Source organism: Aphelocoma coerulescens, chromosome 2, assembly GCF_041296385.1.
Source record: "Aphelocoma coerulescens isolate FSJ_1873_10779 chromosome 2, UR_Acoe_1.0, whole genome shotgun sequence".
Classification (NCBI taxonomy): domain Eukaryota; kingdom Metazoa; phylum Chordata; class Aves; order Passeriformes; family Corvidae; genus Aphelocoma; species Aphelocoma coerulescens.
Window position 1 is genome coordinate 151,816,387 of NC_091015.1, and position 24,924 is coordinate 151,841,310.

General features: G+C 36.0%; 1 protein-coding gene across 3 annotated transcripts in view; it reads right to left on the reverse strand.

The window, feature by feature from the left end:
* The window catches only part of CSMD3 (CUB and Sushi multiple domains 3), a 613,476-nt gene that overhangs the window by 249,751 nt on the left and 338,801 nt on the right, over window positions 1-24,924 (reverse strand). For all 3 annotated transcript variants that reach the window (XM_069006042.1, XM_069006041.1, XM_069006040.1), the window contains 3 exons: window positions 12,016-12,198; window positions 10,533-10,859; window positions 2,429-2,623 (listed from right to left, as the gene is read on the reverse strand). In XM_069006042.1, coding sequence (XP_068862143.1) covers window positions 2,429-2,623; window positions 10,533-10,859; window positions 12,016-12,198 — 705 coding nt within the window. The remainder of the gene's footprint in view (window positions 1-2,428; window positions 2,624-10,532; window positions 10,860-12,015; window positions 12,199-24,924) is intronic.

Here is a 24,924-nt window from a genome sequence, read left to right on the forward strand (position 1 = left end):
ACAAAAAGCTCCAAACCTCTATTACAAAAATATTCCTATGAATAATGCATTAAAAATAATGCACACTGTAAGATTGCCTAAATTTGGAATAGTTTCTCTTTTTTATTTAGGAGTGTTTTGTTTCTGGTTTTCTTTAAAGAAAATGTTTCTTACCTTCCTCTGATTTTGGCTCTTGCAGATAAATATTCAAGGGATTATTTTTATTTGACTTTCACCATCACATGCTGGTTTTCTAAACCCAGGAGTAGTTCCCTTCAGAATAGCTGAGCTACTAGGCTTATCTCAAAGAGCCTTGTTTTTTAGAAAATAAAGCTCTCCAGACATCTTGCCAAAGGATTGTTTCCCTGACCTTTTTTACACTGATTTTAATCCCTTGTTCTTTCTTATAGTTCTATTTGATGGTTGACTGACAGATTCATACCCAATGCCCATGTGTTCAAAATGAAACTCTAGAAATATAACACCACTAGAGGTTATCAAGCAGAATCTCTTTATCAAACACAGACCTATGCCAAATAGTAAAAGACAATCTTAGTCTGAGCTAAGAATTCTCACAAAGTCATTTGTATTTATTTCTTTGTATAGCAAGATGCAGGGGGTGAAAAAGGAAATTTCTGTATGTGAGCATGAAAAAAGCTTTTAGGATAACAGGCTATTCACAAAATCACTAAACATCTTGTAGATTCATAGTTTTAGATGTTTTTTTTTAAGAGCTTTTCACTAATGCAGGATATTAAACCTTGCAGGAGTTATGCAGGAAGACCAAGGTTAGAGCTTCAGCATGGGTACAACAGCACAATATTACAAGAGATTATGGGAAAATCCTCCATATAACCCTCACACAGGAAAGATGAAAGGCATGACAACAAGAGTCCCAAATTCAAAATCATCAGGGAGTAGCAAAAGCAGGACCCCTCCACTAAAGAAAAGAAGCCAGGAACCAGGGATGATCACTTGTATGCACACACACCCACACACCCACGCACACACCCACACAGGGTTAGTGCCTTCACTGACAGATCCAGCTCCACCTGAGAAACGCGAGCAGGAGTGGATTGCTTAGAGTAAAGGGGTCTGGTGACAATCAAGTGACTGTCTGAGCTGAAATAGGATCCTGGGCCGTAGGCAGGGCTGGGAGGAAGCTCCAGCAGAGGCTAGCCAGGATTGCCCTGAAAAAGGAGTATGTTGACCCTGTTCATCTACACCAGATTATTAAAAAGTTCCCTCCTGCATACTGTAATTTCTGGCATTCCTGAAGTGGAAGGAAAGCTGGACAACAGTCACATTCCTAGTCAGTATGTGGAGTTTATGCATATGACTTGATGTCTGTGACAATGAAATTATGAGGTATTTGTAGAGCATATATCAAACAACTCTGTTTTACAGACAAAGGTGTACACAATCAATAAAACTTCTGAACACCCTAACAGACCAAATTAAATTGTTAATTTAAAAATATTTTCATTTGCCTTCCTTTTTTATCATGAATTTAAAAAATATATCTAATTCTACAGCTGATAAAAAACATCTAATTCAAATATACCTGTGTCTCAAACTTTAGGATTTCAACATATATTCCACTCAGAGTCTCAGACCACCTATGGATCAGATTATCATTGTGCATGGACTGACACTTAAAAATATTCCCAGTAATTTAAGATTTTAATGTAACATTGAAAATGAAACCTTATATTTTATTAGCAATGTTGTAGAGATCCATGAATCTTATAATAAAGTAAAGGTATTATAGCCTATCTTGTCTAGTGAAACTGACACACCTTATACCTATGAAACAATAATCATTCATCATAGAAAATAAACATGGATGCAAAGCACATTATAAGCAGTCACACTAATGTATTAAAATTGTGCAAATTTTGTCAGGAAGGCAGTCACATAGTGAAAATAAGAACTAAGCTTTTGTTTAAAGTAGAAACTAACAAACCATAAAGCAGAGATTATATTATTATTGATTAAATAATTTTTTAATCATTACAAACAGCAGAATTATTTTTTCCCCTTTAGGTACATAGACAAGTAATGAAGAAAAGATTATATTTTAGTGTCAATTAGCATAAACAAGTCCAAGGAACTATGTATAACACTGTGGTTTTAGGTTGCAATGTATGAAAGTACTTCATTTCTATAAAAAGAAAAATCAATTGCAAAGAGACTTTTCCCCAGCCTAGGAGTCACTGTGGATAGAAGAAACACAAGTACTGCAACAGACAGCTAAAGCATCTTAAACAGTTTTAAATACCATAGTCGAAGACCCAAAGAAATAAACATCTTCATTTTAATCTGATATTGTATCAGCAATAACAGAAGCACTGTGCTGTTCATTTGCAAAAATCTCAACTTCATTTGGTGACAATTTGAAATGCATTATATCAAGTTTTTCTGAATTAGAAAGAAATATTTTACATACCTCCACACTTAGGAATAGGTCCACTCCACATTACTTTTCCATCCGTTAGCATACAAGTGATTGTTTCAGTTCCTTGTGTTTTAATAAATCCTTCTTCACATATAACAGAAATTGAGCTCCCCAGCTGAAAGTTGTCACCAAAACGCCGAGCATTGATCGGGACTCCAGGATCCGGGCATTCGTTATGTCCAAATGCTTTTTAAGAGAAAAAAGAAAAGTGGGAGAGGAAATAGAACTCTTGAAAAGAAGACGACATTTTTAAGATTTTGTTTCCTAGTAAGAACAAACAATTTATATTAGGTAACAAAGGGAAAAATAAGAAACAAAAACTTGCTCAACTGCAGAAAATGTAGAACAGTATACTTAATCACTTAAAATATGATGTTATTCCAGAATGAATCTCAGCTTGGACAGCTTGTTGGTGGCAGATTTCAGGGACAGCTAAGTTCTCCTTTCCATGAACATCCATCCTATTTAATGTTACAATGGGACAGAATATTCCTTCAGAAGGGCAGGGCAAACATCTATGTATGATACAAAAACTTTACTCATCTTTTGTTTATGTAATTCACTATCTCACCATTTGAGCCATAGTGACCTTCATGGGCTTGATCCTACCATCTTTTATTTTGTTTCCTGTATTGAGAGCTGGTGAACAGTGACAAAAACGGTTATGTTGGCAAAGAGAAAAAACCTGAAACTTCGAATATTTCAAGTTGAGGTCTGGGTGAACTGAAAAAAATTATTTCCCTATAGACATGTAGATACTATGACAAAGACTGTTCATGTCTTTTACTACAGAATATACCTTGCTTTTGGAGAAGAAAGACCATCTTCCTACCAAAAATGAGAAAAGTCATATTTATAGCATTATCTTTAAATTATATGCATTAGTTATTGTATTTTGTTGTTTTATTGATGAAGAATATTGCACATACATCTCATAATTTTTTAAATGTTGATTTTTCTGTGAGAACAAATATCCACCTTCCTCACATATGATGACTGCAAATTGTATCTTCATAAATATGTTTACATGTGGAGACATCAGAAAGGACAAAGTCCTAAAAATATGATTTTCACTTTTTTCCTGCAGTTTTACTGGTGTGACTGCTAGACAAAACATATACAAATCCCCCCATGAATTTTTCTTCTTTTAAAAAGTTATATGTCAATAACTTAGCAGAAAGATTTCTCAGATGTTCTATTACAGAGGTATTTTAAATCATAATAACAGACAAGAGAAAGCATTTATTTATTGACATTTTGACTTAGGCAATGCCAGATATATATTGGGAATGAAAATAGTGCTTTCATTGAATAATTGTCTATCATTCAAAGATGGCATTAAAAATTATGCAGTCCCATACTTTTTCAGAGGAGTTACAAAAACTTTTCCAATACTTTATTCACAGTCATCACTTTTAGGGAAGGCATTGATTGTCTGTTTTTCTTACTACTTTCAGACAACCCAAAGATAGATTTTCAATATTGTTATCTATAAATGTAGATAAATGTTGTCTCTGGGTTTAGCTTGTTTGTGTGTGACACCAGTTTATTAATGCTGAAAAATGAATGAATTGCTCTGTATTTCAGCTCAGGAACTGCTGCCACTGCTGCTCCTATGAAATCAATTGTACTGCACAGAATGACTTTGGGAAGCAAGATAGTGAAAGACAATCTGTCTCACCAACAGCAGTCACTCTCTTAGTCTAGCCTGGCTACAGTTACATTACTTGATGAGCACAATTCAGTCTGCTGATACTTCTAAAAAGCTTCATGGTGGAGCTGTAATATTAAATACAAGCCTTAGGCTGAAAAGAAGAACACATGGGTATATCATTAATTAATATTTTATTAATAATCAATAAATCAAGAAACCATGGAAAAGTTCCTTATGAACTTGTAAAGAGGCGATCCAGTTTTCCTGGCATTTATACTCATCAACTACCATGACTGCACAGGTATATTAAGCAATATCAGGAAAAATGCCAGGAAATAGAATCATATATCAGGGTGATGGTGATATTCTACTATTAACTCAGAAGAATATTAAAATATGCATTTTGCATTAAAAACAAAAACAAACAAAAAACCAAACAAAAATATAAGGGAAGGAACTGCAGAGATCTCATGAGATAGGAAGGCAGGAATGTAGCTAATCACAACTCATCTCATCTGTCATGGGTTAGCAAGCATAGTCCCAAAAGTGATGTTCTTGCAAAGGGGTGCCTACAGCTTCCTCTGTGGCCTAACAGAACCTATCAGCTGGCCAGTTTGAATATGGACAATTCTTTAAGCCACTTAAAGTTGTGACCGCCGCTGTGATCCACACTTCAGAATAGGAAACTCCAAGGCAGAGCCTCTCTCTCTTGTTTCCGGCGCTGGGACAGGTGGCCGCGGGCCCCGTGCAGGGGCCAGCAGGCCCGGCCCAGGCCCTGCTTGGGCCAGGCCAGGCTGGGCCATGGCCATCCTGGAGCCGATGTGCCCTGTTCTACCCTCTGACCTCCCCCCGCTCCCCACAGCTCTGCTGTGGGCAGCCAGAGCAGCTCAGCTCCGCCCCCCACCTCCACTGCAGCCAAGATTCAGCTGAAGCTGCCCTGCTGTCTGACAAAGATCACGTGACCAACAGTGATAAGCTTCATTCCAGCTGCAAGGCCTGGGTGAGATTAACCCTTTTAGTGCTGTGAAGAGCTGAAAACCTGAGGGAAGAGAAAGAGGAGATGCTTAAAGCTGAAATTCTGTTGTAAAGCTATGATATATCAGAGTAACCCGTTGTAATTTCATGAAGGCATGGGGGGTGGAGTGTTCAACTTGTGAGCAAAAGCACCTGTGCTGAGATAAGCAGATGCTAAAGCAGCTGTAATTTCATGAGAAGTTTGAACAGGGAGAGATGGAAGCGATGAGGACTTCTGCTCCAAATGGGAAAGGAGAAAACCTCAGTTCCTAGAGATGCTCCCAGAGATAGTCCTAGAGATGAAGAAGCCCCTTTGCTCCCAGGGAAGGAGAAGGGCCTCTGTTCTTAGAGATGAAATGCTCCCAGAGATGGGTGAAGGGAACTTTTGTTTCTGAACGGCTCAACCTTAAAATTGTACCCCAGTAATTTCAAGAGTGGACCCTCGAAAGCAGTTGTGGGAAAAGCTGCAAGTCGTGGGAAGGGACTCACATGCGAGCAGAGAACCAACCCGGGTGGCTGTCTCGTTGTGATACTGTTTTCATAGCATGGACAAGAGAGACTCCTCTTCCTAAATGGACTGAACAAGGTTATTATGGAAGTGGTAAACAGACTGAACATCTCAAGAGTTGTCTTTTTACATTGTCAGTGGGAGAAGGGAGAAAGGTGGGGGGAGAAGTGTTCTGAAGGTGTGGTATGATTTTTTTCTTCTTACTTTTAGGTCTGTTAATAAACTTCTTTATATTCTTTCAAGTTTGGTGCCTGCTCTGCGTTTCTCCTAATTCTTATCTCACAGGAGGTAAACAGTAATGAGTACTTTGGACCAAAACACTACATCATCTAAAGCCAGCTTTGAAAGGTCCTTTAAATAGGGCCAGAAAGTCTACTGGCACAGTTAATTGTTTTAGTGGATTGGCCTACCAAGAGTTTTAGCTGGTAAGTGTAGTGAAAGCTTTGGAGTAAAGGTAGCACTTTCAGAAGAAAATATCAGAGAAAAAACAAAAGTTTGAAAAAACAAAAGAGAATAGAAAATAATGACAATATACTCATACTAAAGACAATTGTGAAAGATTATTTAAAGGTGTGTAAACAAGTGGTGGCTCATTCAGTACCATCATACTTTGTAGTACATTACACTTTGAAGAATTCTAGCTTGAGAAGTACTGAGACTGAAAAAGTCTAACAGGAGCGACTGTCAGGAAAAATGTGCTGTGATGACCATACCCTATCACAGCGATAAACCACACTAAATCAGTCTTTGGATATAAACACATCATCTGGGATTGTCTGTGTCTTGGTCCACTGAGCTGAAATGACTCAAGTAATTGAGCTGATGTCAGAGGCCCATAGTTTGACCTTTTTGTCAGGCTGCTACGTAATTCATAAGGTTTTTGCTAGCACAATTAGACAGCTGTAATGAAAACAGTAACAAAAAATATCTACATAGCGACAAACAGCAGGTCTAAGCTTGTGCTCAGCATGTCCTACACCCCAAACAATGAGAAACCAGCTCAAAGAAGTCTACCCGCTAGCATAAATCAAGCAATCTGGAAGATGCTCTCCACCTCAAAATACTCATGCACCTCAGCCCAAAGGGAGCTTAGCGTGAGTCTGGTTTCTGGAATGCCTGCCCATGGATGGACCTAGCAACCTTTTAGTCTCCTCTGCATTAACTCCTTTGTCATGGGAAGTAAATATGCATTCTCTGTCACATGCCTCCAATTGTGACACAGCACTTAATGCATGCATTTTGTCTGTTCTAACAGAACAGATAGATTAGACTGAAGCAAAGAGACTATATAAATTTATTGCTTGTAATTTATGGGACTATATTCAATACTATGTCTAGCTCAGCTCTCCATAATTAAACAAAGATATATACAAAGTGGGAAGCATTCAGAAAGGAGTCCCAAATATGATAAAAGGTTGATACTTTCCCTTGAACTGTGGAGTTCAATGCATATAGCTTATGACTGACTTTATAAATATCTTCATAGGCACCAGAAATATCATTAACAGCTCCTGGGTTTGGGATATAAAGGGAAAACAAGGAATCGGTTGTAAGTATGCATTTCCATAGCAACTTAAACCAACGTAGTTTTAGGTTGCTATGTCCCTGTGTTCTGCTGCATCTAGTAAAACACTCTTCTGCCTCATTTTCCAAACAGAAAATCACAGCCTTTTGAGTTGCTATTCCTTTGGTTATTGGAACATTTTCTGTATCATCCATTTTCAAGTCACATATATACCTGTTATCTAGTCCCAACACTTAACTAATTAGAAAATCTTTGTTAGACTTAGTGAAATAACTCAAAGATGACACATTTGAAATCTAATTTTTGCTTAATTCCAACAAAAGTTAGATTTATGTTCAATTTTACTGGAAGGAAAACAATTATCTGAGACCACACATGTTTCTGTAATAAAAGTAAATATGCAAATTAAAATAGTTTCTGAGAAATACCATTAAATAACCAGATTATGTAGCAGCAACTCAGTTTTATTCTTCTCTATCCTACACCTCATAAACATCAATTAAGTTATTTACATTACTACCCTATATTCTATTAGAAAAGATTGATCAAGATGTGCTGTTTCTGTGAAATACTGTTTCTACTCTTGAAAGGGGCAAAAGGAGACTGATAGCTTTGGAATATATCGACTGAAGTGTTAGCAGAAAATGGATATTTTTAATTAACTTTGGGTTTACAAATGCTAAGACAGAGTGAAATTCTATTCAGTCCTTTTTTTATCATCTCTTTTGGCCTTAAACTATTTAATATGGAAAGATTACTTCTGTGATTTATCAGATTGCAGCTGTCTTCACTGAAGAAATAGTAGAGACATTTTTTGGAGATATTGTGGCTTTTCTAAGTAGATTTTAGCTACAGAGTTTAACAAACACATGCACAAACACACCCATGCAAAGAAATAAAAATATCAATGTGTTAAATTGCTCAAATGTGTAAACCACTTCTTTAAATTCTTTTCAGAGTTAATTGATTTCATCATAAAACTGGTAAAAAAATGGATTGTGATTTCTCTCTAAAATTAAAATTGCAGCACTTGATACTACTGGTGCATAATTTAAGTGACATGATTAGACTACTACATGCCCAAGGAAGCCTGAAAAGTTTTTAAAGACTCAGAATTTAAGTAAGGTAAGTATATTTCTGTGTCACTGAAATACTAAATCTGAAGTATTGACAGTGTTCAATGAATTAGTTTATTTCAAAATAAAAACTAAATATAAGGAGCATTCCATGCTAAACTTCTACATCTTTCATTTTTACGATAAATTCTACATTAACTGACCTATATTTAGTTCTAGTTGAGCAAAATGGGATGACTTGAGAAAATCCAATTATACACAGCCCTAATATTTATCTAGAATACTACCTTATATCCTCCAATAATTGATTTTCATTTTCTCATCACTAGATTTAAGCTTGACAGCATTGAGCACACCACAATGAAACTTTAAATAAGCAGAACTGTTATAAATGTTAAAAGAACATGAAAAAAAAAAAGAAAATATAGAGCAAATGTGAAAACTTCTGCAAAGAAACATGGATTCAGTATCTCATTTTCATTATAAGTGATTACATATTCCAGTAGGTCTGAATAACTCCTGACTTTCCAATATTTAGTTATGGTACTAAGATATGTAGCTACCGGTCAAAGGTTAGTTTGCAATGATGACTGGTACCTATAAAACCCATAAGAAGATACCACATTCTTCATGCTTACATTCTACATTTGTGACAAATGATCTGAGGATGAATCAGAGGGCTGAGAGCTGAAATATAAGACAATACCAGAAAATGTTTACAGAATAATCTGGTGCCAGTTTATCTTTCCTATTCAGACAGCAATGTTCAATGTCTTAATAAAGAGTTCTCTGAAATACTGACAACCTAAACCAAACCAAACCAAAAAAAGATGGAGAGGTGAAAGATGATGTGAGAAAAGTAAAAAGTCACAGGGGAATTTAGTTCTTGAAATGTTATTTAATATAATATAAATTGTTAACATTTGTTTGAGAAAAATGTGGAGTCTGGGTCTCTCAATTACCAGCCTCACTTAATCTCTCATTTCCTCTTTGATTTAATGGTTAGTTTAGGGTTTTTTTAGAGCAAAAAAGCTTAAACAACATAGTATTTTTTTTCATACAAAGTATTTTTTCCATACAAAATTTTTTTCCACACAGTCCAGCAGGTAACACATTTTTCTGGGACAGAGACATGCTCTCCTTCAAATCATGCTGTTGTAGATTCTCTTACATCTCAAGTAAGCCTCTGGAATTATATATACTCTCAGATGTTAGGGAGAAAGACAGGAAGGGGACTGTTTACACATGACATCAGACTTTTGGAAATATCAAAATAGTTATCATATTTTGCTTGTTTTTTCTGTCTGTTGGCATGGAAAACTACTCTGCTACCGTTACCATCAGAAAAAAAAGAAAAAAAAAGAAATCCAAATACCAAATGTGGGGGGATTGATGAGGTGGAGAAGCTCTGGTTGAAGGATATGATGAAGCCCGTACTAGATGCTCTCTTATTCCTACCATGCTCTACACATAACAGGAAGTCTAATAATTCAGGATACTGCTAGAGTGGCAAAATATAATTTTGCATATGCTCCCAGTAAAGTTTCACACTGTATTTTGCAATTATTCATGTTGTGCCCTTGCATCACCATGTCTGCACTAGATGGGAATATATCCTGGCTGGATTTTAGTGTGGAATAAATACCAAATAATTTGGTACCAATGCAAAGTAGGCAGCTCTTCATATCTGTTTCAGAAGAAATGTAACAGTTTTGCCAGCAAGAAGATGAATAAATGCCACTGGTATTTAGTACTGGAGAAGATATTTAATATCACCTTCAATTATTATGCGGTCAGTAAATAACAAAGGTAAAACAGAAAAAAAACCCCCAAGTCTATTTTGGTTTGACTGATCAAAGAGCTCCTATGGGTGCTCACTTAACTGCAGTGATTAGGAGCTAGCAAAGACTGCAGCCATCAGCTCCAGGATATTACAAATGTTCGCATCTGAACATATGAATTTTCAAGAACAACAGTTTTGTACAGGCAATGGTGGTGATTAATATTATGTGGCACAAACTGCCCTGTCAGCAAATTTCGTAAAGTCTTATTATACAATTCAGAACTGGCCTGACTTACCAGTCTTCCAAACACTCCTATCCCAATGATTTCTAAAGCCATAAATGAGAACTATATACATATTTTCAGCCCTAGAACAGTATTTGAGCAATAATCTAAACACCTAAATTAGGAATATTTAGGTATATAGAATCTACTTGAAGGTGCATTACCGTAGAGTCATTTTTAAATACTTATGCTTATCTCCTGGGCTGTATGTTGAAAACAAAACAGACACACAAGAAAAAAAAAATACTCACTGTTATAAGTGATGTTAAATCCGCGTCCTGACATTGAATGGTCAGCTTGAAATTCCAGACGCAAAATATGACCATTACTGGTAAGATGAGAAGGAACTTCAGCACCAGTAAATGTTCCAATTATGGGGGAATCTGGAGAGTCGCCATCTTTAACAGCAAGGAAGTCAAACTGAGATTCCAAGTCAAAGTCATTAAAGGAGAGATGAATTCGGCTCCCAGGGCCTGAAATTATGGTCCAGATACAGTTTAAATTATTCCCATATCCCTCTGGATAATCAGGTGAAAGAACTGTTCCCATTGGTGCAGTGAAATTGGAAAGACAAGGAACTGCCAAAAAAAGAGAGATAAATTAGATAACAGAATAGAACACTTCAGTAAGGACTGTTCTAGTGCAATGTTTTTGCAAAAGATCTTAAAACTTGCTGATTGCTTCAACTGAATAATTCATTATTTTTGGTGATATGTGAATCTGGAAAGAAAATTGTTGTTTCCATCTTCATATCCCCTTCCTCTCAATAAAACTACCTCCCAAGCAGAGCCCACGAGAAATAAAGAACATTCTTGTTGCATTGGAAATCCATGGTAGTCCTTACAATTTACCCTTGATGACAATCACTTGGCACCACTTATTTTCTCTTGTAGAGAACTATTTATATGAGCAGAGCTCCCAGTGAGCACATTAAAGGGGCAAAAATGTCAATAGTGCCCTTATCATTTATTGTTCATGCAGAGGCCCAGGAAATTAAGACGCCTCAAAGAGACAAGAGATGTTTTGTTGTTATCAGGATAATGTTATATTCAACCAATTCAGTTAAGCCATATTAAATTGAGTTGCAGAGATGAAAGGAACTGATTGCACTCTGAATATATGTGATCCATACTATTTTTGTGGAAAAGTTAGGAAAGGTGCTGCCATAAATAAGTATCACAACGTTGTATATACTTACGCTATATAATGCAACTTATGCTATATACTGAAAATGTTTTACTTATACTGTATAATGCAACTGGAAGAGAACTATAAATATCTGTGATAATTTAAGTGCTAAAAGGTATTAATATATAATACATGGGGAAAGTGTAAATAATTTAAACCCTTTATTTCAATTCAGCAACTTCTAATCTAAGGAAATATATTAATTTATAAGACGTGCTATCAAAATTGTATCACACATAATTTACATCATAGAATCAACAGAATCCTACCAAAAAAAAAAAAAAAAAAGCCAGTAATACACCACTATATCAAAGCACACAAAGACAACTGGTTTAAGAGAAAAAAATATTTTAGCAGTTTTAGAACTTGTCCCTTGGGCATGTACATTAGGCAAACCTGCAAAAAAAAAGTAAATTCATCCAATCAGGAGAGTTAATTACATTGTACTAATTCTAAAATCAGTAATACAAATTATGACCTGTAAGTAAAAAACTTATCATAATGTTATGCCTCAAAAGTAATAAGAAGAAAATATTTGGTACATACAAATACAGATTGGTATGTTTGCAGACCACTGGTTGTTTTCTTGGCAAATGATAGATTTCTCTCCAATTAATTCAAATCCAAACTGACACTCAAATCTTAAAACATCACGATTAGAAAATCCATCCCCTTCTCTGATACCATACAGTGGTGTTCCAGGATCCCCACAGCTTTCTTTTTCAATTTCTGTTGAAATAAATAAGGAATTTATTTATAAATAATAAAACAAACTTGCTGCATGTATATGCTGACATGTAGAAAATTCTAAGTAAATTAAAATCATCTACATAAGACCAGTTGTCAAAATGCACCAGTAAGTTTGATTCTACGCCCCAGCTTCTTAAGGAAGAAATTCTGCAATAAGGAATCCCACCAGGGGGAATAAGTGAGTGGTTGTGTTGGGCTTAGTTGTTGGCTACAGTTAAACCACTACATGGGATTGGAAAAAAATCATAATCTTTGTGTTTATAAAATACTTGAAAATTAAAGGATATAAGGAAAAGTATTTATACCCTGTTTTATTTCATGAAATTTTAAACAATAATAACATTAAATAAAATACTGCTAGTAGAACATGAACTCTTAAAAGTAGAAACAGAGACCAGGTCCCCAATGTGTAAATACCGTCCATGTTGCAATACAGCTCAAATTGAGGTACCAACGATATGGCAAATAAGGGAGTGGTGGCACCAAAAGAATTGCCCAAATTAAAGAGGAGGCTAGACATAAATACATAGGTTTATATACATATTCTCATTCTGTGAGGTGGGTGATGTGCCCAGAGCCCTTGCCAGTGAAGCTCAAGGCAAAAAACCTTTAGCTTTCTCCTTGTTAGTTGTAACCAGACCTTCTGTTTTGCTCGTTATTGCAGGCACAATTTCTTTCATCTTCCTTTGTTGTCTTATGTACCTAAAGAAATCCTCATTATATTTAATGCCCCTAGTCAGGTTCAGCTCCAGCTGTGCCCTGACTTTCTTGATCCCCCACCAGAGTCTTCCTGGATGGGACCTCAGGAGGTCTTTAGGCTCCTGTTCATGGCAGACTCAGCTCTGAGCCAAGACCAGGTTGCTCAGGGATTTATCCAGTTGCATCTTGAAAACCTCCCACAATGAAGACTGTTCTGAGAAACCTGTTTCACTTATTGACTGTCTGCATGGTAAACAGAAGTCCTTCCTTATATCTAGTCTTGTTCTAACTTATGTCCATTGTATCCCCAGCCTTCCATTCTGTACCAACATAAAGAACCCGCCTCTGTCTTCCCAAAAACCTCCTCATAGATACTGACAGGCCGATATTAGACCCTACTACTACAGCTCCCTAAGGCTCTCATCACAAGTGGGCAAGTGCTCCAGCCCCTGTTCAGCTCCACAGGCCTCTGCAGAACCTACTTCAGTTAATCAGTGTCTGAAAACTGGATGAACTGGTCTTCAGTACAGTATGACCAATTTACTACTACCTTCTATCCAATCATCCAACCTGTAGGTGTATTTTGTAGGGAAGGAATGTTTGGAGTTTTTTTTCTTTGTTTTGCTAGGACGTTTGTTTGTTTGTTTGTTTTTTGGTTGCTTTTCTTTTGGTGTTTTGTTTTGCCTTTTTGTTCTAATCAGTTCTCTCTGACAAAATTTTTTCATTCAAGTCAGGACACTATGTTCACATATCCAGCTCTGGATGAGTGGACAAACTGAAAATCTTTGGTAAGATTTTCAAACGGTAGGCAACATCCACTGATGTCCCCTTGTCCAATTATCAAGTAACTTATTATAAAGGATCTATCAGCTTGTTCAGGTGTGGTTTACCCCTAATAAATTATCTGTTCACAATCACTTTCTTCACATAACAGAAAATGGCTTCCAAGAAGACTTGATCTGTGATTTCCCCAAGCATTGAAATTTGCACAGGCCAGGCTTTTGCTAAAGGTCATAAAACTTGTTTCCAGTCTTTATGTATCTCTCCTAAGTTTGACAAACTGCCAAAGATGATAGGAAAGTGGCCTTGGATGGAGGTTCACCAGTTCTCTTAGCACCCTTGGATGCAGAAACTTGTAAAGAAAATACTGTGCTCCAGATAAGAAACTTATGAATACACTCATCATCTACAAGTAAACAGGATACATAAGCAATAGAAATTCAGAAGAAAATTGGGTTTTAAGTTGTCCAGTCCAAATACCACAGACTTCTTTCATGAGAGATGCTAACTATAAAAAGGATAGAAGCCTTAAAAGAAAATCAATTTATTACCTTTTATGACAGCAACAAATATCCCTGTACCATAGTTTGAGGATTTTTCTTTAAAGTTCTTGCAGCTATTTTTTTTTTTTTCACATTTCCATATATGATCGTTTGAGTACAAGGAAAATAAAACTAAACATAAATGAAAAATAGCAAGTGTTTTGATTTTAACAATTTTTCTAGGGTAATATTTTCAGCAGCATACACTTGATTTCTCAAAGCTTTCCGATATTAAGGTTCTAAATACAATTAAAATGTGATAAGAAGCAAATAAAGAACATTCCATTTTAACAAGAAACTGAAAAAGAGATTAAGATGATTTTAAAAAATACTCCACAGAGTTTTGAAAGGCTTTATTATTCTGTTTGGCTAACGAAAAATCAAAAACAACAAAATAAAACCATCTACTTAAAAGCACAAAAAAGCATGAACAATTCTTACTTGTTTTTTTTTATTTTCTTCCAAACAGTTCTAGGAAAGGGTTGATATAACTCATCATTATAAAAGGATAAAACCAGGTTCAATTTATCCTGAGCTCACAGACCTCAAAAAAAAGTTAAATCTGTCCCGAAGAAACAACATAAGCTATCCCAAAGAACGCACAAACTCACTCTACTGTCTTCAAGTTTTGTGAGACTGTTAATGTCAAACCTACAGAACTGTTCAGTTTTTAACGGCCAAAGAAAGACAAAGTTTTCCTAGGCTGTCCTGGTAGATTAATACTATTCTAAGTGTCTAATTTCATATTTCATTTGGGAAAGCAAATATATTCTATAAATAAATGTATTCTATAAACTAATTCTCCAACAAGTGACTACAACATTTTATTTAATGTAGCTTTCTCAAACAATATATACTAGGCAGTAAATGTATTCATACCTACTTCAATTTGCTCTCTTTTGGGGCTTCTATTCTGATGTAGCTGGGAAAGGGTTTCCATGTTTTTTCTCAAATTTGACAAGATACATAGCTGACCAAAACTATCCCTTCTAGGACTTAAAGGAACTGGTTCTGCCTTCAAAATTATTAGGCAGAGTAAAATCATTTACAGGAGCTAGTTGGAAAAAAATATCCTATGTGATTGGTGCATTTGAGAGATTACATCCACGGTCCTATACTGAATTTGCTTTCATAAACAAAATCAAGTTGAACAAAATGTTATATGAATAATGGATTTAAATTAATTAAACCATCCCTAAACCCCATTTGTATTCATTTACATTTATAGCAAATATTTCATTCATTACTTTAAAACTTTCCTGAATGCATTGCTTGCAACACTTTTATATACTTTTTAAATTTTGTATTAGCATCAGTTCGCCTCTGGATTTGAAATGGACTATTTCTGTCATTACTTAGTTTTCCAAAGGAGCAGAAATTATAGGGTTTGATTTTTTGTTTTGTTTGGGGTTTTGTTGCTGTTTAGTTTAGTGGATTTTTTTAATTGAAGAACAAATACTTTTTAGATTTCTTTAGAGAATGTCAATAAACTTCCTTTAAAACAGACAGGAAAAAACCAAGCTGCTTCCTGGACTTTTGTCAGATAATCACATTTTAAAAAACTTGATTTTAGGAAAGTGTATTAATATTTATTTGAATTCATATTTATTTTAATTCACTAAGGAGTAAATTATATTCACATTTTTTTAATGCTAGTTCTACCGCTTGTGTTTCAGCTTCCCTGCACTACATATTTGTTTCAAAAATTCCTAAGTAGTTAGGTTCAGAGCCTGACAGAGCCTCTCTTCTTGATAAACTCATCCTAGTCCCTCACTGTAAATAATTCATTCATGATACATAGAAATAATTTACTGTTGTTTTAAGATTAGCAGAAAACCAGTAAATTTTCAGACAGATTAATTATTAATGCCATAACTAAAACATAAAAAACCCCACAACTATAAAATTGGAAAATTCAGTGTGAGGCACAAATGGTGAAGAGAAATAGAAGGCATATGGGCTATTCTCCTGGAACATAACTTGAAAGCCTATCAATAAAACTGTGTGTAAAAGTCCACTGCTTAGTTTATTTGTTGGACTAAAATATTAGTAATTATAATGATCTCTTTCATATAATGCAAATGTAAAAAAAAGGTGCAATTCACAGCAGAAATTGTTATAGAGTATATTTTAGTGGAAGCACTATTTCTATAATATATTAGCGTAAGCATTTGGAATAAGTTTATTATATATATAGGGTACCTCAAAAATTCAAAAATAAATTCATTGGTTAAGCTAATTTTTGTATTTTATTTTACATTTTGGTTACTTTTTAGTCTTGCCTACTGGTTTGTGCCCTCTTTTACAATTTATTCTGCTTTTTGAGATTTGCACTTCATGTTAGCTACAATAGGAGATCGCTAGGATGGGTATTTGTTTTCCTGTGATCACTACCACTATGATACAAAAAATTAGGATTGCTATTTGTGCCTAAGGAAAAAAACAACACCTTATGCTAATACTAGTTCTGTTAAATAGTCCTTATTTCCTTTGTAGCCTTATAAAAAGAGGAAAGGACCTCTAACCATAAATAAAATTTGTTAAATGTGTTAACAATGAATCAGGCATGTTTTTTTGTGTTTTAAGGTTTTTGAGACAGAAAAAAAATCCATTTTTTTTCAGAAATTATTTCACAAAGAAGGACATTAACAGTAAAAGGACGCATGATTTCTGGTGATGTTAGAAAGCTATCTTTTTTTGAAAAGATAAACTCCTGTTCAAACTATTTAGGATACTAAGTTTGGAAACAGCTGTTATCCTAAATAAATCTGTACAGTTTGCAATTGCACAGCACTGAATTAAGTTAATAATTGCCAAAGTATTTTCTAACAAGAAATATCTAGAAAACATATCAGGTTAAGGGAAAACGGAAAGAATAATATAAAAAAAAAATAAGATAACCATATCCTTTCATTTAAAATTATCCTTACACTACTTTTGTATATCTCACTGAAAGATTTTGCAGGTTTCTAACCAGTGATGTACTGAAGGGGGAGCCCCAACCTGCAGTAGCCCCTAGTAGAGGGATAGCAAGATAGGAATGTTCTTTTTCTCTTACCCTTTCTCTTTGTGAAAGTCAGGCTCATCTTGGAGGTGACTAAAGGGGACCTTGGGCAAAAGAAATGGTCACTTACTACACAAATGCATTTTGACAGAATCACACTGGAGTTAGAGTTTGAAAGGTAACTCATCTATCTTTCCCTTCCTGTAACTCAGGGATAAATAAAAGATAAGAATGTGGTTCTTATAAGGTAAACAATTTTGAAAGAAAAGAGATCGCTGGAGCACACTGGAAAAGTACAATACTGAAGACTTGCTATCACTTCAGCAGAGATTCAAAATCTGTAGTCCTTCAGGGAAACACCAGGCAAAGACCAATCACTCTTTGCTTTAACAACATCTCAGACTAATGCCCATTATCTATATTACTGACTGTATCAAAGGAAATGTGATACACAAATAGATTTGTTTAGTCATTAGTAAAAGAGCATTTGAATTTATTACATACTATTCTTAAAGCAAAGAATACTGGATGAACTAAATACTAGTATGTGAAAAGAAACAGTTCAAGTATTTGATTCAAAAAGGACAAAGCTTGCTGTTTGATATTTGAATTTTTTATGCAAAAGCTACAAGCATTCACCACCGTATATTGACACACTGACATTTTGCAAGATAATGCATAAAAATCTATGTAATCCCACTTTGAAACATCATGGTATGTACAATTTATATACACATTACTGCATACATATATCTAACTTAGTTGTGAAATTGTTGTGCTAATGTTACCAATGCAGGATTTTCTTATTCAAAAAGTTAGAAAAATATACCATCATATATTTCACAGAATCACAGAATAGGTAAGGCTGGAAGGGAGCACAGTGAGTCATCTGGTCCAACCTCCCTGCTCAAGCACGGTCATCCCAGACCACATTGCACAGGATTGTGTCCAGACAGTTCTCAAATATCTCCAGTGAGGGAGGCAATTTGTGTAACTTTTGCTTGCAAAGGCCAAGGAACCAATGTTAGTATAATCGTCTATAGGTTTGTGTTTTGATAATGGCGGGGCCACAGGGGTGGATTCTGGGAGAAGCTGCTGGAAGCTTCCTGCATGTCTGACAGAACCAATGCCAGCTGACTCCAAGACAGACCTGCTGCTTGCCAAGGATGAACCCATCAGCCACAGTGGTAGCACCTCTGGGATAATGTATTTAAGAATGGGGGAAAAAATGCTCAAAATAGAGCAGCTGCAGAGAGAAGAATAGAGAGAAAATGCTCTGCCTCACCAGGGTCAGAGAGGAAAGAGAAAAGGTGCTTCAGACACCACAGAAGGGATTCACACCCTGCACACCCTACACTCTATGGTGAAGACCATGGAGAGGCAGCTGTGCCCATCAAGAGGATGGAGGTCCACGGTAGAGCAGAGATCCACCTGCAGTGCCTGGAGGACCCACACCTGCAGCAGGTGGATGCCCAAAGGAGGCTGTGATCCTGTGCTGGAGGCCTGTGCTGGAGCAGGTTTCTGGCAGAACCTGTGGGCCCATGGATAGAGGAGCCTGCACTGGAACAGGTTTGCTGGCAGCATTTGTGACCCTTCAGACCTGTGCTGGAGCACCTGAAAGGAACCCATGGTGGAGCACACTGTGAAGAACTGCAGCCTGTGGGAACAACCCACATTGGAGGAGTTTGTGGAAGACTGCCTCCCATGAGAGGGACTCCATGCTGGAGCAGAGGAAGAGTGTGAGGAGTCCTTCCCCGTGAGGAGGAAGCAACAGGAGAGACAACGTATGATGAACTGACTGTTCCTCAGTGCCACTGAGAAGGTAGGAGGGATAAAGTTAAGCCCAAGAAGAAGGGAGAAGTGGGGGGAAAATGTTTAAATATTTAGTTATTTATTTCTCATTATCCTATGCTGATTTTGATTGGAAGCAAATTAAATTAATTTCCCCAAGTCAAGACTGTGATGAATGGGATGGTAACTGGTAACTTGCCCTTATCTTAACCAATAAGCTTTTTGTTATATTTCATCTCCCCTGTCCTGCTGAGGAGTGGAGTGATAGAGCCGCTTTGGTGGGTACCTGACATTCAGCCAGAGTCAACCCACCACATCATCTATCTTATCATGAAAATTCAAACTTAAATATTGAGGACAAAAAGGCACTGAAAAGGCAGAAATCAGGACAATAAAAATTAATAACTTATGAATCAAGAACATATATACTTCTCAGTGTAAATAAGGATGATGAATAATGTAAATTATGCCATTTGTCTTTACAGTAGGTACACTCAAAACATATAATCTTAAAGATACATAGCAGACAAACAGTTTTGGACCAGTTTCAGCAGTCTTAGCCTATGCTTACCAATTTACATGGTAATAGATTGGAGATTGTTTACATTTATTTGTAATAGGGTTTAAGTATTGCTGTGATCAGTAAACAAACAGAAATTTGAATCACCTAATGGATGCTACCTTCTGCTAAATATAATATTTGTATGTATCTTCAAATAAAAGAGATAGTTTTATCTATTACCTATTACTGTTAAAATGTGAATATTTTTATAAACAAAAGATGGAAGTTCATTTGTGAGAGAACAAAGTGTCTATTGCCATGTGATATTCAGTTATATTTTAAAGGTTATCAGTACCCTTATTTCCTTGTAATGATCAGATTTTAATCGACAGATTTCATGTCTTTAGAAACCCAGATATATATTAAAAAAATTCACCTTAACCACTATTTTTACCCAGAAAAACTAGTGTGATTTTCTCTCCCTCAATTGTGACCACAATAGGTTTTATATTTATTTTCTTTTTTTCTTCCTTGTTTTCCTAAAAGATAGGAAAGAAGACTCTTATCTAATGAGTAGTGTGGCTATTTTTTTAGCAATTGGCAAGCGTGAGGATAGGGAATGAATCTTACATGTTTTTAAATACAAACAGGATGGAACAATGCTGCAGCCAAATGATGAGAAAACTCCAGCTGTGCCTGACTGCTCCAGGTGAGAGAGAGACCCATTACAGTGTTGCAGCACCTTCTCTGTGCTCCTGGGTCCCATTACAGAAGAAACAGATATGCAAAGGGAGGGAAGGAGCTGAGGAGGAGGGTTTAAGCATACAGTCTTTTCCCTATATGAACTCATGAGGTGTTTAGTCTATAACGTGTTACACAGAACAGCCATTCAAGGGTATAGAGTCAGTTATATTCTGCCTAAATTCTATGGGGAGAAAAAAAATCTATAAAAGAGTTGTTCTTTTCCTACTATGCAGGTGGTGAAAACCTTCTTCACCCTTGCTGAATTGTGCCAACTGCCAGGGTACTTCTCATTTCCTGATCATATAAATTGATGAGCCAGAATGTGAATATTTCACAAAGAAAAAAAGGGGGATAATTAATTAAAGGAGGATAATTTGTCTAATAACACTCATGGGAAAGTCAGATGAGGTTCCTCTGAGAATGAAGTAAGAAAACAATGGCAGACACCATTAGAAGTAATATTTTATGTATATCACAAGTGCTCAACATTTCTAGTATAAAGAAATCAAGTTACAGCCATTCTCCATGAAAACAGATTTTCCAGAGGGACATCAGTTATAGCAACATGATTTTGATTGCATAATTTATCTGAAGTTTTCTATTACTAGCATAAAATATTTCATCATTATGTTATGTTACATATTTTAGGTACTTATAGACTTTAAGGATATACATATTCCTTCTCTTCCTATTCAGGACCATGTTCCATATCTAAAGTAGAGTTATTTACTACTTAGCCAGCAATAAGCTGGCCCAGCTAATGAATGACCCCTCTGGGGCTTTAAATAATAGCCACACCTCCAATAAAATAAATTACTCTCTTAATTTAGGTTTAGAAAGAGAACTGTTATGTAGAACACTATCAACACAGATAATTTAATAGCACCATGGGACTTCTCATTCATAAAAAAATTCACAAAAACTGGGGTATTTCCTAAATTTCTGTTGAAATATTGCTAAATCACATATCTTGTTAATTCCAGATTTGCTTGCAAAAACAGCTGGTATTTTATCACTTAAAAAAAATTTTAGTTAAAGTTGTGAGAATTAGCAACAATGTTTATATTCCATCTATGCTGCCTCAAGAGATTTCTGTTGCCTTCATAACTTTATTGTCCCAAACCCTGTCAGTATAGTCTGTCTTCTTCAGACATAGTGATGTAATATTTGCATTGTTTCAGTATAATTTTGATGTCGAGACATTGTGTTCTACTGAACCTGCAGTGTGTATATATGTATTTTTACATTCCTCTTTGCCTATTCAATCCCCTTTGCTTCCCAAACACTGTAGCTTTTAATCAATCACACCTTTTTTCTTCAGCTAATTTCCCTCTATCAAGGATCTAGACAATGGGCTGGAAAGAGGCAGGCTACATTTGCTTTCATTAACACAGCTACTTCAACCTGGAGCAACTATATCGGGGCATAGTTAACTAATTCAGGATGACTTTTCCTTAATGTACTTGACCGTAGCTGGACCAACAATGGATCACCAAATAATTTGAAGAAAGTTTCATGTTACTTTTTTAATTTAAAGATTAAAATACAATTGTACATTCTAAAGTGCTATATTACATATTTAAGCCTCAAAAAATAGTTTTGTTAAAGAGAGAAAACATCTATGAATTTCAGAAGCTCTCCCTTAATACAACTTTTAATAGCAGACAGCTACATTGTTAGCTTTCTTCATGGAACTACAGATATACATTGCTAGCTTTCTTCATGGAACTACAGATACTAGGCACTCTCATGGAAAAATAAATGAAAAATAATACTGAGGAATTTTATCTAAGTCTGCAATCCTTTGCATCCAAAGTTTCAATGTGAATACGCAGAATATCCCTTAGACCAGTGGTTACTGCTTGGCCTGTCAAAAGGGAAAAAGAATGTGAATGGGCAGTCACCATATGCAGAAATGTCTGAAATAATTTTCAAGGTAGCACTAAGCCTAAAATCCATTTATTAGCAGTTACATAAATTATATAATTTCTGTGCCTGAATCATCTTTATTTAAGTGGTGGGGCTTTTCTCATTTTAAAATAAGAATGGTTTCCTTCCATAGACCAAATAAAATGTAAGCATGTTGTTAATCATCATAAAGAAACTGAGCTGTAGAGAATGTGGTCCTTTGATGTTTACAAAATATTCTAGGTTATATAAGAACATGCAATACACTATTTTAATAATATGAGGAGTAACAGGAATCTCATTTGTGTCACTGATGATTTGACTAAGGCCTTTCACTCCTCTTTAGAAAATCTTTAGGAAAATGAAATGTTTCACTGGACTAAATAGCTTAATCTCCAACTGTCAGTATGCCTCTGAAGAACATATAAATGAAAATGAACTAATTCAGGGGATTTTTTTCTGGCACTATGGGAGTCGGCATTGTACAGAGAAATTTTGATCCTTTTGCTATGAATAGTGCTCTTCTTTTTCATCTTTAATGGTAAATGTGTGCAGATAGAAGTCCAAACCCAAGACTGTTGAAGCTATCATGGAGAATGTATCTCTTGGCACATACAGAGTTGGTCTGTGACAACAGTGAATCTATTTGCAAATAGCATGTTATCTGTAGTACCTTTCAAATCTGTTGATCAAGGCAACCTGCACCAGCTCTGCAATTCTTCTTTAATGGCAATTAATAACTTTGCCCTCTGATACCTTAAATAATGGTTCCCTGCATCATATTCTGAATATACATGACTATACTACATCACCAAGGTTTTAATTTGATTGCAACTTTATAGGCACTTAAACTTTTTCAGTTTTGCTGAGCTAAACATCTAGGAGGGAAGTAAGACTGTTAGTTCCACCTTGCTTTTGCCTTTTTCAGAAGGTCACAGAACAGAGCAAAAATGAAAGTCTCTAGATAAAGAGTTACCAAGACTTATTTATATGGCTTGTTTTCTTTCCCAAGCTTCTGGTCCCATGATCCTTCAACCTGCTTCTTTCTAGTTCGATCACTTATTCCCTTCTGAGGCAAGGTAACCATATCTTTCCAAAAGGAAGCTACAACAGACTAAAACCAAACCCACAAAAAACCCCAATCCCAAAACCCAGAATACTGTTCTCTGCCAAACACACACACACAAAACTGTTCCCAGATCAACTCTATAAACACAAAGCAGGGTTTGCTCCAACAAAAGTCATTTATTGTGTTTTTACTGGGTTTAGACAGCAAGGTTTTGGTAGTCATGGGTCTGCAGAAGTGACCTCTGTGAGAAGGGGCCACTCCCATGTTGGACAGAACCAGCTCTAAGAAAGACCTACTTCTGGTCAAAGTTGAACCCAACAGAAATGGTGGTGCCCTTGTGATAACATATTTGAGAAAAAGCAAAAAAATGCTGCAAAGCAACTGTGGCAGAGGATCAATAAAAGTAGGTAAGAAACAGCCCTGCAAACACAAAGGTCAGAGAAGAAAGGGAAGAGGTGCTCCAGGCATCAGAGCAGAGATTCCCCTGCAGCCCATGGTGAAGACCACAGGGAAGCAGGTTGTCTGTCTGCAGCACATGGAGGTCTCTGCTGGAACCTGTGGATGACCCCATATTGCACCAAGTGGATAAGCCCTGAAAAGATCTGCAACTAGTGGAGCAGTCCATTCCTGAAGGACCACACCCCATGGAAAGGACGCATGCTCTAAAAGAACTGCAGATGATGGGAAAGACACCAGAATGAAGCAGGGGAAGAGCATGAGGAGGAAGAATAGCAGACCAAGTGTTATGAACTGACCGCAGTCCCCATTCCCTATTCCTGATCCACCCTTACTGCTTGGGTGAAGGAAAAGAAGAGATGAGAATAAAGGAGTGGAGTCTGGGAAAAAGAGGTGGTGGAAGAAATTTTTTAGGTTTGTTTTTACTTTGCACTACTCTACTTTGTTTTTATTTGGCAATAAATCAATTAAACTTCCTCTAGTTGAGTCTGTCTGTGACAGTAACTGGTAAGTTTTTTCCCATTTTCATCTCAACCCATGAGTTTTTCATCTTATTTTCTTCCCCTGTTCTGTTGGGGGGGATAGTGGGAGGAGCCTTGTAGACGTATTGAAGTCAGACACGGTTATCCAGCACAGAGATGCCTGTAAATTTTCTCTAAAGCTGGTTGTTGAATGTAGACATTTTCCAAGTTAGAAATGGAGTGTTTACCCCCCAAAAATAAACTAATAATAAGAGAGAGAGATGTTGAGACGTTGCTAGGAGCTCTGATAAGACTGCAGCTCGGACTAAGCTCTTGTGGATTTCAGTTTCTGTAAGCTAAATCCTCTTAAACAAATGAGTAAGCCTATGCAAATTAGAATTTTACAAACTGAATCTGGTTAGATATCCCCTTGCCAAATTTCAGGTTACTGATTCAATGTGCAAGAAAGTTAGAACTTATCAAAAAGGTTGTCTTCTTTTTTTTTTTTTTTTTTACTTGCTACAATGGAAAGCATTTTCATGAAATCATGGTCTTTAAAGCTACTAAGTTTTTTGCTTGAATTTGCTCATAAGCATTTCAAGTGAGATAGCCACTGAGTACAGATAATTTCAGCCCAAAAACCAGTTAAGGTTCAGAGTTTCTAAACCATAAACAGTAAATTAGTTCTTGTCTTAGGAAATGACAATTTAACCTCAAAGTAATGAATTGGTTTTGCCAATAATATGTTT